Raw genomic sequence first — 18,212 nt, 5'->3', positions numbered from 1 at the left:
GTAAGCATGTTTTATTTTGTACCAATACCAATTAATTTTATTATCACCTACTATTATTTGAAATTGAGATATATTTAATTAGGTAGCTTTTCATCCCTGTTTACAGCAGAAGTAATCTATTACTTTGAAATTGAGTCTAGAAACCAATATTAAATGTGATGTGAATAAAGTGGCATTTAAGTTTTAGGTAATTGAGAAATCTGGCGTAATAACTGGGACTCTGTCACTCGTGCCCAATTTTAAATTGCATCCTGAGTATCTATACTAATAAAAGTATAATATGCTAATTAGACCGGATGTCCTTCTGGATGACTTCCAGACGAAGCCGAAGCCGGGGCTGCAAGGGCCGAGGCAAGCCGCCACAGCTGCGACCCGACTGGTGGGCTGCGGCGAGTGGGCAGGGCCTCCTTCTGCGAGGGAAGCCCGGGTCCCGGGTGCCAGAGGGAAGCCGATGCCAGCAGCCAGGGGAAAGAAGGCCTACTCTTGCACGAATTTTGTGCATGGGGCCTCAAGTTATTTATAAAAATAATCCTAGATTTGTAGAGTTGCTAAGTACTAAACAGATGTCCATGCTAGCACAGACAAAGAAGAGCCCATGAAATACCTGACCAGAGTCCTGTCACTGGGTGTATTTTGTTCTCAGTTGGCTGGTGAGGAGAGGACCATGTGTCTTCTAATCTTAGTCCTTAAGTTTTTAATGTATTGCTTAAGTCCACAAAGTAACATGAATTTTCACAGATATGTCTATCGTTTTCTTTCTCTCTCTATCAGATTTCACTCTTTAACCCCACACTCTAGATCCCTTGTACTTTAATTCATACTGTAAAAAGTTTGCTCATCTTTTCTTAAAGGTATCTTCCATGACAACTCCCCTCATGCTTCGAATTCTTCCCTCAATTCTATGATATGAGCATTTCTTATTCTTCGCCTACTTTTTGTTGTTGTTGTTTTGCCTTTTTCACTAATTCTTTTTCATACTCTTAAGCCTGAATGTTCTCCAGTGTCCTGGTTTTGCTCTTTTTCATTTTTCCCCCTCTTTAATTTAGCTTGTGTATCTTATCTGCCTCAGTTTCATCCTACTCTGGTACATATTGTCTCCCCACGAATGTTCAGCCCTTTCCTCTTCACTGTCTCCATCTCTCTCCAAACCTATTCAGGATTCTGCTCTCCTTGAAACAGAGCATTTTAGACTCATTTTTTAAAACTCTGTTGAACTTCTCCACATGGGCATATAATGGGTACTTCACGTTTAAAATGTCTATTAGACAAAAGATTTGTGTTCCCAAGGCTGTTCATTTTGCAGTCTTGCCATCCCAGAAAATGTAACGCCATTCTTCTGGAGTCATTCTTGACTCTTATTTCTTTCTTCTGTACTCTATGTCTAGTTTATCAGCAAAACTTCTTGGCTGGTACCTGCAAAATATAACCAGAATTCTGCTCCCACCCCCACCCCCCCATGCTGTTACCATCTGTTCTCAGCCATAGCAGATTTTTAACTTTAGTCGCAGTGTTGTACATTAGAGCTCCAGAGCTCATCTTGCATACCTGATGTGTTGTACCCCTTGACCAACATCTTCCCATGTCCCCTCCCTACAAGCCATCGTTACTGCTGTGTTTATTGCTCTTCTTAACTAGTTTACCTATATGACTCTACGCAACTCTAGTATGCCCAACCAGAGTCAGTCTTTGGAGACTGACTTAAGTTAAATTACTTTAAGTTTAAGTTAAATTACTCTTACTCGCATGTTCAGAATTCTTTAATAGTTTTCTATCACAGAGTAACAGCCAAAGCTACTCTAATGTCCCACGAAGGTCCAATATGATCTGGCCCTACTCCCTCCCACCAGTTCCCTTCACTCACCTCACTCCAGCCATGCTGTCCTCTTTGCTTGACCTTGAACATGCCAAGCATACTCCCATCTAAGAGTATTTACTTATTATACTCGCTCTTTCTTATGCCAGGAAACCTCTTCCTCCAGATACCATATGGCTCCCAACCTCACTTCCTTCAGGTCTCTGCTCGGATGCCTCCTTTTCAGTGAGGCCTTCTCTGACCACACTAATGTGTCGCTCCTCCTCTACCTTGCTTTCATTTTCTCCATGTTACCAGCTGCCATCAGCTATATAGGACGAAACTATTTATTTTAGTATTTGCCTCATTCCATGAAAAGATAAGCTCCATGAAGACAGGGACTTGTATTTTGCTTGCTGCTGTATTTCCTGAGCCTGAAGTGTGGTTGGGTGCACAGTAAACATTTACTACAAGGTGAAGGAATCAGCACTTGAGAGAAGTGGTTAGTCTTTGTGGGAGGGACTCATGTAGAAATGATGGCCTTACTTTGAGAAACAAAGAGTAATAAGCAGGAAAGCCTTCCAGCTGCCTAGAATTGCAAGAACACCCAGATGGGGACTGGAGACTTAAAGTTTATGGACCTGGGAACTGTGGAAGATAGTGGAGCCTACTGAGCGAGGTCTAAGTCCTCACTCACCCTTTACACTAGTTTTGTGGCATGGGCATGCTACTTCTCAAAATCTCAGTTTCTGCATCTATAAAATGGGATAAAGATCCTCTCTGTCAGAATTGGCTAGAGAATTAAATAAAATAATGCCTATAAAGCACAAAAAAGAGTGCCTGGTCCATGGTTTGCAGTGGTGCTGTATGGAGAAGAACATCTGAACATCATATGGATACCTGTAGAAACAGTGTGAGCTTGTCAAGAGCAAAATGTAAGCGCCAGCTGAAGGCCTTGGGTATACCACTGTCCATGAGAAAAGAGAGATGGATCAGATTTAACAAGGCAGAATCTTCAACATCTTACTTTTCTGTACATTCAAAAAATTGTAGGCTGATTGAGAATAGGTAATGTGTTTTCTATTTCTTCATATCCCCTATAACCTGTAGTATAGTGCTAGGTATCAAGTAAACAGTTCATAAATACTTGTTTCTTCCTGTGGCTTTTTAACATTTTGTGCTGAGGGGTTTTATTTAACTCCTTGTGAGTAATAAGATATTAGGTTGAATTATCATATACTTGAGTCATCTTTCAGAAAGCTAACTTAAAACTATAGATTATTATAATAATTATTGTAGGAGTAGATTTAAAAAACATGTCCATTTAGCTTTACAACTCAGTACTGGAAATTTATATAAAGCAGCTCTTACTTATTCCATATATATTACTAGTGGGCAACTCACTGCTTATGACTATCACGCCACATAGGCCTTTGTTGCATATGGGAGTTTCTTCCCAGATGGCAGCCTTCTCAGCTGTGTTTCATCCTTGACCCATCCAGGAGATGTTCGCGTAAGGAGTCGAGCAGGATTTGAATCAGAAAGAAGAGGTTCTCATCCGTATATTGATTTTCGTATTTTTCACGGTAAGTGTGGGCAGATACAATATTTCTCTTAGACATTGAGCAAACTTCAGATCTTTATAAAATTACATAATTTTCCAAGGGAAAAAAGAATAGAGAAAACTGTATTATGTTTGGAATGTTTTAAAAACACTGGGTCACGGTAAATGACACTTTATTCCTAGATGATGTTAGTAAAATGTTTAGAGATAAGTAGAAGTATGAAAGTTGATGTTCTTTTTAATTGAAATGTGAAATTACTTTGGTACATTTTTTCTTTGAAAAAATTGTTTTTCCTTGATTTTTAAATTTTATATTTCAATTACAGTTTACATTCAGTATTATTTATATTAATTTCAGGTGTACAGCATATTAGTTAGACAGTCATATACTTTACAAAGTGATCCTCCCAATATTTCCAGTACCCCCATACACAGTTATTGCAGTGTTACTGACTACATTTCCTATGCTGTACTTAACCCCTTGTGACTGTTTCGTGGCTATCAATTTGTACTTCTTAAACCCTTCACTTTTTTCATCCAGCCTCCTAACTTCCCTCCCCTCTGGCAACCATCTGTCTGTTCTCTATATTTATGCATCTATTTCTAAAAATATTTTTTCTTTAAAAATTTTTACTCCACATGTTTCATCTTCATTACTCCAGATGTTTTTGTGCAAATGACATTTTCTAAAGGTATTGCATAATTAACAAGGTATGTCCTTTTGGTTTATTTGGAAATACACATCACCTTTAAAATGGTTGGTAGAATGCATATTTTGAAAACAAACGTCATGTGGGTCTGGCCCACAATGGAGAAGAGGGAAAAAACAAAACTTGTAAAACCTTTAAGTATTAAACATATTAAACCTGTTTTTGGAGAAGTTCCACTTTTGGTAATGTTGGTTAAATTATTTGGATTAATACTCTCGTTAAGGATATTAGAAAGATTGGCAAAACCTAGACAATGTATTTGGGTATATCAGATGCTATTGAGGCAGAGAGCTGAGCGCCTTTTCAGGCTACTTTCCCCTTCGTAGCATCTGTTGATTCTGAGAAAGGTGGACAAGCTGAGCAGAGATCTTGGTGGACACGTAAGGGTAGGAAAAACAAAAACGGGTGTTTAGAGCTCACCAACGCTTGGAGATTGGTTCTGGTAAAACCTCAGTGTTTAAGTTAGAAACCCTGAAGTAAACCGTAGAAAGAAATCCCAGCTTTGAAACGTCTCCAGTGATTAGATTAAGATTATCCGTGGCTTTTAAAAAAAGATTATCCGTGGCTTTAATGCCTCTAGTCATCTGCTAGGAGTAAATATTAATCCTGTTAGTCTCAATTTTCTTGTACATTTTTCATATGCAATATCAAACACTGACGTAAAAATAAAAAGGCATAATGAGACAAGACAGTGTGGCCGAAGGGAAGGGGAAACAACAGACAGTAGAAATATCCATATGGAATTATTGTACATGGGCTTTAAAATAACTAATTATTGTACATATTGTTCATGGGTTCACTGGGCATCGACCCATGAACAAGAGGTCACCAGATCGATTCTCCATCAAGCCACATGCCTGTGTTGCCAGCTTGATCCCCAGTAGGGGGCACACAGAAGGCAGACAATTGATGTTTCTCTCTCTCATTGATGTTTCTGTCTCTCTCTTTCTCTCCCTCTCTCTCTAAAATCAATAAAAACATTTTTTAAAGTAACTAAATGTAATTACATTGATAAAAATAAAGAGACAGGATTGAGACCTTCATTGGAGAACTGGAAATTATAAAAGAAGAACCAGTTGGAAACTCAGACTGAAAAATACCATACCTTAAATATGAACTAATTTGAGATGGTTTTAACAGCAAATAAGACCAAAATGAAGAGATAATTAGTGAATTGGAATATAAGTCAGAAGAAAATATTTAGAATGAAACACAGTGAGGCAAAGGGTAGAAAATACAGAAAAGATATGGAATATGTTCCAGTTACATATTGCTCTGTACCTGTCAAGAATTGTGAAGCATCTGGGATTTTACCTTATAAGGTAACAAGTTTGCCTATTATTGCTTCATGGATGTTGGCAGAAGGCTCAAAACTTCTGGGTCAGAGACAAAGGACTTTATTATTCATGACACAGCAACATGAATATCATATTGTGGCAGTTCCTCCAGTACCCAGGGGGTTATGTGAATATTTTACAAACAGTGAGTCTGCATCACCTCTAAGGAATAATGAGCTTGGGGAATTTACCTCTTTTATAGTAAGAATACTCTCTGTCCCAGGGAAAGATCTTACTTATCCCTTAAGGGTGCCAGCTGCAAACACAGCCCTGAGAAATGGCCCAGGTAATGATTGGTCAGGGCTTGGCGTTCTTGGCACATCCAGTAAGAAAGAGACCTGACCCTGGGGCCTTTGTGGAGGATTACCTCTCCCAGTAGTAACAAATGACCCCGAAATTTACTGGCATAAAACAACAACCTTTTTTATGATCATGAATCTGAGGGTTAAAAATTCCGTCTGGGTTAGGTTTGTGCTTCATAATGTCTTCATCTTCAGCTGGGGTAGCTCAGACAGCTAGAGACGGCTGGGGTGGCTCCACTAGGTCCGTGTGTCTGGGGCCTTGATCCTTCTCTGCATGCTATCTCCTGGGGCTAGAGCATCCACAGTGGCTTCTGCACGTTCATATCTGTTACCAGGGATGGGATGGCTGGAATTTCTGGGGCTGGCCAGGAATTCTCTCTCTGTTAATGGCAGTCCAGGGTACTTAGTCTTGGCAGTTGCCTTTCCCCAGAGCAAGCATTCCAAGAGAGAGGAAGTGTGGGAGTGTCTAGTCTTTGATGGTCTGGGCCTGGACACTAGTACCACATCATGTTTATATATTCTGTCCATCAGCTTGTCACACCACTTGTTCAGATTCATGCAGAGAGGACGTAGACCCCGCTGGTCAGTGAAGTGTGGTTTAAGAACGTTTCAGTCTTCTATCTCCAATCTGATACAAAATGTATTGAAAGGTGATCAGAGTCCCAGGAGAGGAGGGGGAGAATATAGCAGAAGCAGTCTTTGGAAGGATAATGCCTGAGAAATCTCTATGGCTTGATAAAAGACATTAAGGTACAGATCAAGAAGCATTATAAAAAAAAAAAAAGCATTATGAATCTCAAGTACAGAAACATTACAAGATAACCAGACCTAGATGTAGCAAATAATTACTTACAACCAAAATCAGAAAATATTTAAAAGAGAAAAAGAAAATTATTACCTTCAAAGAAGCAACTAGGAGATTGCCAGAAACAGGTTATTTCATTTTCAACAGAAACCAAGAAACTAGAAGATTACTTCGAAGTGATGGGAAAAAAATAACCATAAAACTAAAATTTTATCCACAAACTCTTGAGTATAAGAGAAAAAGGATACTCTTTACCACTTAGGTAAGAATAACAGAATCTTGATACTAAAACCTAACAAGAATAAGACAAGAACAGAAAATTATAGCCATTATCACTCACAAATATAGATGAAACATCCTAGATAACATGTTATTAAGTTAAGTGCAATTCATAGGAAGAATAATATATTTTGACTCAATTTATATTTTTCCAAAAATGTAAGATTGTTTTAACATTCAAAAATCAGTCATTGTAATTCATCATGTTAATAGAATAAAGGAGAAACGCCATGGATAGACTATATACACCACAAAAGCATTTGATAAAATTCAACAGGCACTTCTTGACAAAGTTTTGAGCAAGCTAGGAATACAAAAAAACTGATTTAATCTGAAAAGGGTTTTTTACAGGACCTAGAGCCTTTCTCAAATGTCTGCTTTCACTCAACCCAACAGAGATAACCAGGCAACTTCCTCATTTTCCTTTCCTCCTTTTGAGTAAGTTGGCTGACTAAGTGGGCAGGACTGGATTAAGAGCTCCCAACATTCTGGCACATATTTTTTATGTTCAATTGGCCATATACCTGGTGTCTTGAAATATAATATTTGAGCTTAAATCTATTAGATTTGATTAAATGAATTCCATATTAACTTTTTGTCAAAACTTAACCTGGTTTGCTCTAAATTTATAGGTCCCTAAACTTATGTCATTCGTTTAGTTACATGTTATTTTGAGCTTACTTATACAATAACTAGAGGCCCGGTGCACGAATTCGTGCACGGGTGGGGTCCCTCAGCCTGGCCGGCGATCAGGGTCGATGGAGGGGGGGTTGTCGGGGGGAGGGACCACGGAAGGTTGGCCCTAGCAACAAGCTAACCAACGGCTGATTGCGCAAGGAATCGGGCTCCCTCCTCCTCCTGTCTGGGTCCAAGGTGCGGGTGAACCAGATTAGGGGCTGTCAGGGCCCCAGCAACAAGCTAACCAACAGCTGATTCCACGAGGAATCGGGCTCCCTCCTCCTCCTGTCTGAGTCCGGGGTGCAGGTGAATCAGACTTGGAGCTGTCAAGGGCCCCAGCAGCAAGCTAAGGCATGGCTGATTCCACCTGGAATCAGGCTCCCTCCTCCTCCTGTCTGGGTCCGGGGTGCAGGTGAACCAGATTCAGGGCTGTCAGGGCCCCAGCAGCAAGGTCTGGGTCAGTGTGCCTCATAGCTACTGGCCAGTCGTTCCGTTGTAATGGTCGCTTAGGCTTATATATATATATATATATATATATATATATATATAAAAATACACACACACACACACACACACACATACACACACACACACATATACATATATATATACCGTATTTTCTGGCATATAAGACGACTGGGCGTATAGAAGATTTTCCTGGGTTAAAAAGTTGTCTTATACGCCAGAAAATACAGTAGATAAGTGCTTATAGCTTTCTATAGAATAAAAGCCTAATATGCTAAGTGTCCGGTCGTCTGCTTGTCTGTTCTACCAATCAAAGAGTGATATGCTAATGATATGCTAAGGCCTCTCAACCGCTTGCTATTACATGCACTGACCACCAGGGGGCAGACAGTTGACCGGTTGACCAGTTGCTATGATATGCACTGACCACCAGGGGGCAGACGCTCTGACCAGTAGGTTAACTTGCTGCTGGGGTCTGGCCAATTGGGACTGAGCGAGACAGGCTGGACACGCCCTGGAGCCCTCCTGCAGCCACTCCCCAGCTTGCCAACCTCCCACGTCCTTCCCTGGCCCTGATCGTGCACTGGTGGGGTCCCTCAGCCTGGCCTGCACCCTCTCGCAAGCTGGGACCCCTCAGGGGAGCACACTGACTCTCAGGTAGTTCCATCTATAATAATAAAAGCGTAATATGCTAATTAGACCAGACAGCCTTCTGGATGAAGCCAGGGCTACGATGGAAGCCTGGGTCCTGGGTGCCGGAGGGAAGCCAGTGCCAGCAGCCATGGGAAGGAAGGCCTACTCTTGCATGAATTTCATGTATCGGGCCTGTAGGCTATATAATAAAAGCCTAAGCAACCATTACGGTGGAACGACCGGTCACTATGATGTGCGCTGACCACCAAGGGGCAGACGCTCAACGTAGGAGCTGCCCCCTTGTGGTCAGTGCACTCCCACAGGGGGAGCGCCACTCAGCCAGAAGCCAGGCTCACGGCTGGGGAGCACAGCAGCGCGCTGAGCAGTAAGGAGTGAGCAGGTGGGCAGTAAGGAGTGAGGGATGTCCAACTGCTGGCTTAGGCCCGATCCCATGGCAGATGGACATCCCGCAAGGGGTCCCAGGCTGTGAGAGGGCACAGGCTGGGCTGAAGGAGACACACACACACACACACACACACACACACACACACACACACACACATCCAGTGCACGAATTTCGTGCACCAGGCCTCTAGTTAAATATAAAAGAATTATTATAATTCTGGTCCACATGTACACTTACAAAGTCTGGTATGTTGTTTTGAAAGATTCTGGCATGATTATTAAATAGTAATGGCAGCTACTAACTTGACAGTTACTTCTGTTCACGGAATTCACCCAAGCTCATTGACGTCATAGACTGGAAGGCCTAGTCTCTCTGCCAATGTCAAACAATACATGGAATATATTTCTTTACAGTTGTTTTTTTTTCATTCCACACAAGTGCATTTATTTTTCATTTTCTGTTTTTCCTGGCACATGGTAATGTTCCATTCCAAGTAAATATATTTTGCCCATTATCTTGAGCTTTTAATTCATTTTAGCACCTTATTCCACCCCATACTAGGGCAGCAAGAGAATTTTTCAGGATATATACATTGTGGCCTAAAAACTCTAAACTTTAGGCTTTTTTCTTATTCATCTTTTTGTTCTGTTCTCTGGCTCAGAGATTTAATATTTTTGCTGCATCAAATTGACCAAAACTGCTTATCTTCTGTCAGATTTTATAGGATCCCATTCGTATTTCTCTAAGTGTAATCTGTATTAACTTAACCAAATTCAGTCTGGTTGCTGCCTTTCTGTTGAATCGAATGTTTCATATTGTTTTATTATAATGTCCCACTATGAAAACATACAGAACTTTCCCTAAATTTTCTCTTGATCTTCATGTGTGTTTGATTTTGGGTTGTTTCCTGTCTTCCTAACAGGGCTGTGTTAGATGTGGATACTCATTTCATGTTTGTTTATATGATCAGAAAGAACATCTGTTTCTATGTGTATTTTGGGCTTAAAAGCTTATGTCATGCTGACTTTATTGTCTTAGATTATTATCTCAGTCTTTAATATATAGTAATTCTCACACAAGGGTGCATCCTATTCTACTCGGAAACTTTCACTGCTTCTCACTTGGAGCATACAAGTTGTTGCTTGCCATTTCCCTTTGCCTTGACTTTCTTTGTTACCGTGTTTTCTTATCTTTCCTGCTATACTGCCTGGTCCTCGCTTCCCTATTTACAAGCATATTAAGTGGCTTGTCTGTCGTTTGTAATTTCGTCTCCCCTTCAAATGTGAGCATGCCAGCCTCTACTTATAGCTGTGGCATTGTAGACTAAGGTCATATTTTAAAATTTTAGTTTGTTCCCAATCACTCATTTGTCTTGTAATCATATCTGGTTGTTTCAAAAACAACCTTTCTGAAATAGATTGTGGAGATATAACAGGAAACAATAATCCTGTGTCCTCTTCCTCTGCCTTTTTCACCACAAGTGTTCCTGCCTCCTTCCTATAACACTTTCCTCCCAAATGGTGCTTGTAGAGAGGAGACGAGCATTGCTGTATTGTGCCCCATGTGTGTATTTTTAAAAACGTACCTCGTTTCCAGGTGACTGTGAGATGCCTGTATCGAAAACCACTGTTTTTTATCTCCTGGGTATCTTCTTTAACTTCATAGCACAAATTAGAAAAGGATATGGACTGGACCTTAATTGTAATACAATTTAATGGTAGTTTAATCCTGTTTTGGAGAATTGGGGAAATTGGAGATTTAACTTTAGGCTTTATTTTGTATGTTACCCATTAAGGCCTTGTGTACTTTCTTTTCCTCCTTTCTTTCTCAGCTCACTAATAAGGGGCTATGTTCAATACCTGAGTTTAAGCATAAGAGGGACCCAATATAATATGTAACCCATAACTGAAGAGTGGAAATGCCCAATCCATAACATAATAAGACTAATCTTTTTAAAGGGTTTTATATTTTAAAAAGAAAAAAAAAGATTTTATACTGACTGTTTTATCAAATCCTGCAAAATGAACAATGAATTCTGCAAACTAAGGTTATTAGAATTGCTAAGGGAAAGAATATTGGTTATAGGGTTTATTCTCATGTTAACATTGATCTAGTTTTAGATTGTGAATAAGTCATTTCTTTGATTTGTAATAAAGCTTGGATTGTATATTCATTTTAAAGAAATAAGGTTATGCGTATTTGAAATCTTCAAATGTGTACATTTATTTCTGTAATATGTAAAATATGCAGTGGTCTTTGGGTTGAAGTTATGCTGTCATGAAGAATAAATCTGGCTTTGTTAAATAATGTGAAGTTATGTGTTTAAAAATATTTGAACCTGAAATTAATATGTCAATTATACCTCAATAAAAACATTTGATATTTATAATAACTATAGCATTAAAGTTAAGTGTTTATTTTTTGACCCCAAAGACATATTACATATATTATCTCATTTAATTTTTACAACAGTCCTATGAGGCTTACAGTGAGGACACTGAGGATCAGAAACTTTAAATAACTTTCCCAGTGTCACAAAACAAGTCAAAATGGCAGAGCTGGGATTCAAACTCAGGTGTATGACTCCAAAGCCCATGTCTGTATCCACTCTGCTGTGCTGCCTGTCCATTTCAGCATGTGCTACTCTAGTGCAAGCCATTGCCCTAAGCACCTAGTTTCCCCCACCCCCACCTCCAATTACTCGTACGTGCTAAATGTAAAAACTCTTCCAAGAAAACTTATCTCATAGGTAGAGGTGAATGTACTTACTCCGTATTAATAATAGGCTTTCAGATATGGCTCCTGTTCTTTTAGAGGAAAATTAAAGAAAGGGGAGGTTAGAATATAGAAGTTCTTCAAATTTTTTTATTCAATTATTATTCAATATGACCTTGCCCTAGACTAGAGTTAAAACCTTACAGCACTGTATTTTTTAAAAACATTTTAAATAATCTGCAAGGATAATTCATGATTATATGCATCTAAATTATTTTTATGGTTTTAAGGTGGCAGATACAGTGACTCAGTGGCTCCCTCTTGTGGTGTATTAAAGCAAGTAGTAGTCGAGTCTCAAGAACCAAAGGTTTTTCTTGTTAAAACCCTCTTTTGTCTAATAAGTAAATATCAGTGACATTTCCTGCCATGCCATTTGGATGATAGAGAAAAGAGTCTCTGGGAGGACTACTGCCAAGACGTGTTGATTCCCCAGCCCTTTTGTTTCCTTAACCTGTACTTCTTGTCCACTCTCTATCATGAGGGAAAAGCAAGAGAAAAGCATTGCTTCTGACTGTGTCTGCTGTCCCACATTTCATTTCATTTCATTTCTTTCTGATTGATTGATTGATTGATTGATTGATTGATGGCTTAGCGAAGCTAAGACTGGGTGACTGGAAGTAATTCCCATGATCATTAAGTAACACCACTCATTTAGTATTGGTGGAGGCTGCTTATGATTAGTTTGTTCACGGTCACATAGTGAGGTAATGTGATATTTTAGACGAGAATCAGCAGAGCCAACAGCTCTTTAATAGTAACTTGATTAATTCATGGAGCCTGTTGGCTTTCTAAGCTGGATTGGAATGTGGGTAACCATGTAAACTAGAACAAGCCTGGGACTTAAATAGTCCTAGCCTGGCAAAAGCTGGACTTTAGACAACTTTTATCTATTGGTGTATATGCTGTGAAATAAATAATGGTGTTATCGCATGTCACAGCATGAGCTCTTGAGAATATCGGTAATAGATGGGGTCAGATTTTGTGTATTATGGTCAGAGGGTGAGGTTTTTAGTAATTATCTAAATGAAAGCACTAGTTAATTGTATAGTTACCATTTTCTGTTCCCAGTTCCCTCTTTTATATATTCCTAATTATTCAACTCGGTACTTTCTCTGTAGTGGCCTCTACTTGCTTGTTTCAATATAAGAATTTTATTTTTAATCATCATAAGGAGTGTGTGCATATGTGTGAGTGTGTGTAGAGGGAAAGAATTTGGGGCGGGAGAGACCAAACCTGAAGAAACTAAAAATTTCCATCTTAAATGAGCTTATCACACTTCATCCTTGATTTATAGTTGATTCCTTTCCTTAGATCATATTTTGGAAGCTCATCTAGAACAGTTCTCTCTAATTTTCTTTTACAAACCTTAGTCTCCCGTTTGGCTTTGTGTTTTAGAAGTCATTGACATGTGCTCCTATGTGCTTGTTCTACTGCTGAGGGTTTATTTTAAGGGAATCAATCAATGTGCTCAAAGATTTAGTTATAAGAATGTCTAACATGAGGGGAAATTGTTTTTCTTTTTAAAAACAATTTCAGAATTGTTTGTAAGAAGAATGAAGGTTAGAAACAGCCTAACAGCAAGAATTATGTAAAGGGGACCCACCCTGAAGTACAAAGTTAACTATTTTATCTCCACACTTGGCCTATGGTCTGGGCTGAGGGGAGAGGCAGGTGCAGTCCTCCTGAGTCCCATTTAGAGAAATAGCAGCCGCATGTTTGTCTGTCTCTTTGGCAGAGAAGACAGCCATTTGGGTAGTGAAGCTTGGAGGACATCTCTGCTCTCCTAAGTCTTCACTATTTGCGTTTAGAACTTGGTGTAAAGGGTTAGTTTAGGAAAATTCAGCCCATTCAATAATAACTTTAAAACAAAGAAACTGGCACATCAGATAGATAATTAAGCAAAACTGTGTAAGAGAGCAGCAGAACTTAACAGTGACTGAAAAGCACTTCACAGGAAAAGGTTGCCATCAAACTGATGACAATTGTGACCAAATTTTCTACCGCTCACTTAAAAACTAAAGGAAGCAATAACTTCATTGTAATGAACAACTTCAAGAATTCAGAGAAAAAGATAATAAGACAACAAAAATATTTGAAACATGTACATTCAGAATCAGGAAACAGAAGGAGCAATTGTTTCAATATAGCACAGATATGAGGGTATTGGGTAGGAATACCAGGTGGAGTAAGCACTAAAGATAATGAGCAGAGCAAATAGAAATGGGAAAACAAAAGGAACAAACAGTTTTAAAAGATTTGGAGAGAACATCCATGAGATAGCAGACAGGCAAAGGTGTTTCAAGATAACAGTTTAGAGTCTCTGAATAATAAGCTAAAATAGTGGAACCAAATAAATATTTAGAGATAATTCAAGAAAACTTTTTAGGAATAATACTTAAATTTACACATTGAAAAAGCACACTGTGTACCGTGGGATAATGACCTAGAATAGGTAACGTGAGGTCTATCCTGGCAAAGACATTGGACTTGAAAGATGCAGAGAGGAGCTGTGGGTGACCCTGCACAAAGACCAAGTCACTTAGGAGGGAAAGTGATAGGCCTGCCTCCGATTTTGCATCTTAATACAAGACAATGAACCAATACCTTCAAATAAACTCAAGGGAGAAAAAGGAGAACCATGAATTTTATATTGAATATTTATACTCAATCTGTTCTTCCAGTACAAAGACTACCAAGAAAAGCTTTGAGCATTCAAGAACATATTGTTTATGAGATATGTTGTTTTCATGAGCCTGTCTTGAGGAAACTAGGAAAGGATGAACCTAACCAAACAAAAGATAACTGGGGAAGCCACGGTAAAAGGATTTGAATATTGAATGTATTTAGTTCTGGAGCTGAACCCAAAATTAAAGTGGGCTTTAGAAGAAAACAAAAGTGCTCTGATAACTAACAAACATTGGAAGAGGAAGAGGGAAAGAAGATGATAAGTGTGATTTCCTCACATCAAAGCATGATTTCTAAAGCTGTTAAATAAGTAGTAGAACTGTACCCTTATTTAACAAAATGAAGGTATTTTTGAAAATTGTAACATAGCAGTGCCCTTCAGAAGAGGACTGGTTGATTAGATTATGGTTCATCCATTTGATGGGATACTTTATAGTCTTAGAAAAAGAGGAAGGCATTCCGGGAAATAGCTCCAAGATAAATTAAAAAGCAAGGCGCAGACAGGTTGTATACTATACTATCATTTATGTAAAAGTAGTAGAAAAATAGTATATAATGATGTTGCCATATGTCTGATCAAAAAACTCAGGATACACAAGAAACTTGAAAAAAAAGATTATCATTTTAGGGGAGGGCTTACAGTCAGTTGGATGGGGAACCTGATAAGAGTGAGGTTTTTGACTGTGTTCTTTTCTTCCTTCCTCTTCCCTTATTTTTTGAAACATGTGAATTATATATTCAAAAATTAGATTGGTGAAAAAAATCAAATATGCCTCCCTCTCCCCTGGGTTCCGGTCCTATGTTAAGCCTAAGCAGTGCTTTGTGGTGGTTTTAATTGCCAGGTCTCATGGGATTTTCGTTTTTTTGCAGAACGTAGTATTTTCAGGGACAGGCTCCTCAGGCCCCGTGGGTGAAGAAAACACTTCCCTGGATGATTGCGGTTTCACCTGGACAGTTCTCTGCCCTTCCTTAGGTTATCTTTGAAGTAATCACTAATTGTTCGGGTGCTTCTGTCATTAAGTGACAGTCTGTTTATCCTGTTGTGTAGCCTGTTTTTTTGAGTTAGTCTTGCTGGAAGGCATTGGGTCCCCTTGAGTTAGTGTCTGTTATTCATTCTCAACTTAATATGGTCAAAACAGAACTCTGGATAATTAGTCCCAACCTCAGGGCTCTGTGAAACAGGAAAAAGACATGAGTTATGGTTAGTTTTTTTCAGTTAAGGAAAATGAGACATCTGGAAGTTGTGACTTGTCAGAAGTCACCCCAAAAATAGGCTACGGCAGAGGGAGGATACAACTGTGACCTTGCGGGAAGAGTCCCAACTTCCTGACAATGCCAGCCAGCTGTCTTAACCTCGGACATGTGAATCCTGCCATGTCTTAACCTCGGACATGTGAATCCTGCCATGTTGTTCCGGGGACTTCGCGTGGTGGATTGAGTGGTTGGGGTTTTCCCCTCAAATGAGGCTCATTCATTGTTTTGGATCTTATGCAATTATCCTCTCAAAGAGATTCTCAAATTTACTTGAAGATGTATTAGTTTGGACCAATCATTTGAAAGCAGTGATTTTACTGTTAGTGTATATCCGCATGCACACATGATGTGATGTAATTGCTAATGATAAAATTGTTATCTTTTGTGTGTAAGATAAATTGAAGGGATGCTCATGACCTTGAACTCTTTTAGGTTACTTTTCCATAATGAATACAATATGTGTCTTCTGCAACATTTTGTAAAACTGTAAAGTACCTTATAATCCAGGGATGGTGGTGCTGGTATTGTATTAATTAGATCTAGTTTGCTCCCCACATGTTCATTTCCTTCCTCTCTGACCCTTTCAGGTAGGGTCACATTAAAGACATGCATTTCATACTCTTTTTCCTCTCTGCTTCTTTTTTGCACATACTTTCATCTAAATAAGGACAATTTTGAATGATGGTGTTCATAGGATTTTTATAATAAACAGTTAACAAACAATATAAACAGACAGGTCTGTGTTTTAAAATCCAGTTGTCATCCTGAATTAGCTGTGTGACCTTGGGCGGATTACTTAATCTCTCTTGGATTTAGTGCTCTTGTGTGTAAAGTGGAAGATAATAATATTTTGAGATTGTTGAGAGCTAAATGAGATGCTCTTTGTAAAGCACTTGGAACATGGCTTTCACTGAACTTGGTCTGCCCTCATTTCCTCAAAGGTGCTACTTCTAGTTCAAACATAATCACTTGATATTAATAGTTTTACATTTTGGTTCCGGTCCTTTTCATATAAGTTACATTGTTAAAGATCAAAATTTAACTCTACTGCTGTTCTAGATTCTTTGGAGTTTAGACTCACTGGAATAAAAAATAAGGGAAATGAACCACAGAACAGTGTGCATTATTTTATTTCTGGCTTATGTGAGTGGACGGAATGTTTCAAACACAGTATGCGTTTATTCCACACTTATTCAGTATAGTTCACATATACCTACTTGGCACTATTATTTAGCTTCATAATACAGAGATGAAAACAATAGTTTGTGCCTGTATTGGAGGTCGTGGTTTGTCAAAGGAGACAGGTCAGTAAGCAATTACAGCACGATCCCTGGAGTACTCTGGCAGGTGTGTGCACAGGGAACTCGGGGACCCGGAGGAGGTGCTTCCCCTCTCTCTCACGCAGGGAGTGCGTGTGGAGGTGGGAGTTCAGGTGAGCTTCCCAGGGAAGGTGACACCTGAGTCAGATCTGGAGCAAGCCAGACCTGGGCCCTGGACCCTTTTCTTCCAGGCTAAGGAGATGGAGTTCATTTTAAGATAATTGGGAGCCAGTGAATACTTTTATTTAGAGCAACATGAACAGATTTGGAGCTTAGGATAATACCTAGAAGCATAACTGTAAGTAGTGACGTCAGCACCGATTTTATCATCATCTACATTGCCACTGTTTATTTAGTACTTCCTGTAGGTGACTTGTGTACACGTTATGTCATTTAATCCAGCACTCTTTGAGTTCGATATGATCGCCATATTTTGTAGATAAGAAAACACAGGGTAATAGAGGAGTTAGTGACTGGACACACAAGAAGAAAATATATTCGATTACCTGACTTTCCACCTGGCGATTCTAAGTTCATGGAAGTTAAGATGAGAGATTATGATTTGCTTATCCTTACTCTTCATTTTCATGTGTTTTATATTGTGAACATTTCACTCAATTTAGAATTTAAAATAACATATATTCCCTACAAGATAGCTTTTAGGCCCTGGCTCGGTAGCTCCGTTGGTTAGAGTGTTGTCCCCATAAGCCAAGGTTGTGAATTTGATCCCTGGTCAGGGCACATGCAGGAATCAACCAATGAATGCACAAATAAGTGGGACAACAAACCCATCTCTCTCTCTCTCTCTCTCTCTCTCACTAATCAGTAAAAATTTTTTAAATGTAAAAAAAATAGAGCTTTTAACACAAGTCTGTTATTTAATCTATTACTCAAAGTTTGGTTTATTGTAAAATGGCTGCTAGACTTACTAACAGAGAACATGTCAGTCTCCAGGTGGGACCCCGGCTTTTCTGGGTTTCCTCTCACAGGACGTTTATCCCTGTGCTTTAGAACTCTCTCACAGGGTGTGAACTGCTTTACTCTCCATTCCCTTTCCTGTTCCTCTGACGGAAAGATTTAAAATGAGGAATCCTTGGGATTTGAGATGTTTTAGTTGTGTCATTGTTAAAGTCTCTGATATACTAGTCACTTGGGACCCGGCTTCTTAGTATGAAGCATAGTTTCAAACTAGGTTTTTGTTTCTGTTC

General features: G+C 39.1%; 1 protein-coding gene across 6 annotated transcripts in view; it reads left to right on the top strand.

Annotated features, from left to right (window-relative positions):
• Positions 1–18,212, top strand: part of PDE7A (phosphodiesterase 7A) — a 94,533-nt gene that overhangs the window by 43,028 nt on the left and 33,293 nt on the right. For 5 of the 6 annotated variants that reach the window (XR_008554652.1, XR_008554651.1, XM_028158802.2 and 2 more), the window contains exon 3: positions 3,295–3,378. The exons of the other annotated variant lie outside the window; for it this stretch is intronic. Coding sequence is in view for 3 of the 5 variants with exons in the window: in XM_028158802.2 (XP_028014603.1) it covers positions 3,295–3,378 (84 nt within the window). In the remaining 2 variants the exon portion in view is untranslated. The remainder of the gene's footprint in view (positions 1–3,294; positions 3,379–18,212) is intronic. 6 annotated transcript variants of the gene reach the window in all.

Source organism: Eptesicus fuscus, chromosome 19 (genome assembly GCF_027574615.1).
Source record: "Eptesicus fuscus isolate TK198812 chromosome 19, DD_ASM_mEF_20220401, whole genome shotgun sequence".
NCBI classification, from domain to species: domain Eukaryota; kingdom Metazoa; phylum Chordata; class Mammalia; order Chiroptera; family Vespertilionidae; genus Eptesicus; species Eptesicus fuscus.
The sequence above is the reverse complement of the archived record's forward strand: the minus strand, read 5'-3'. Positions and strand labels throughout refer to the sequence as shown.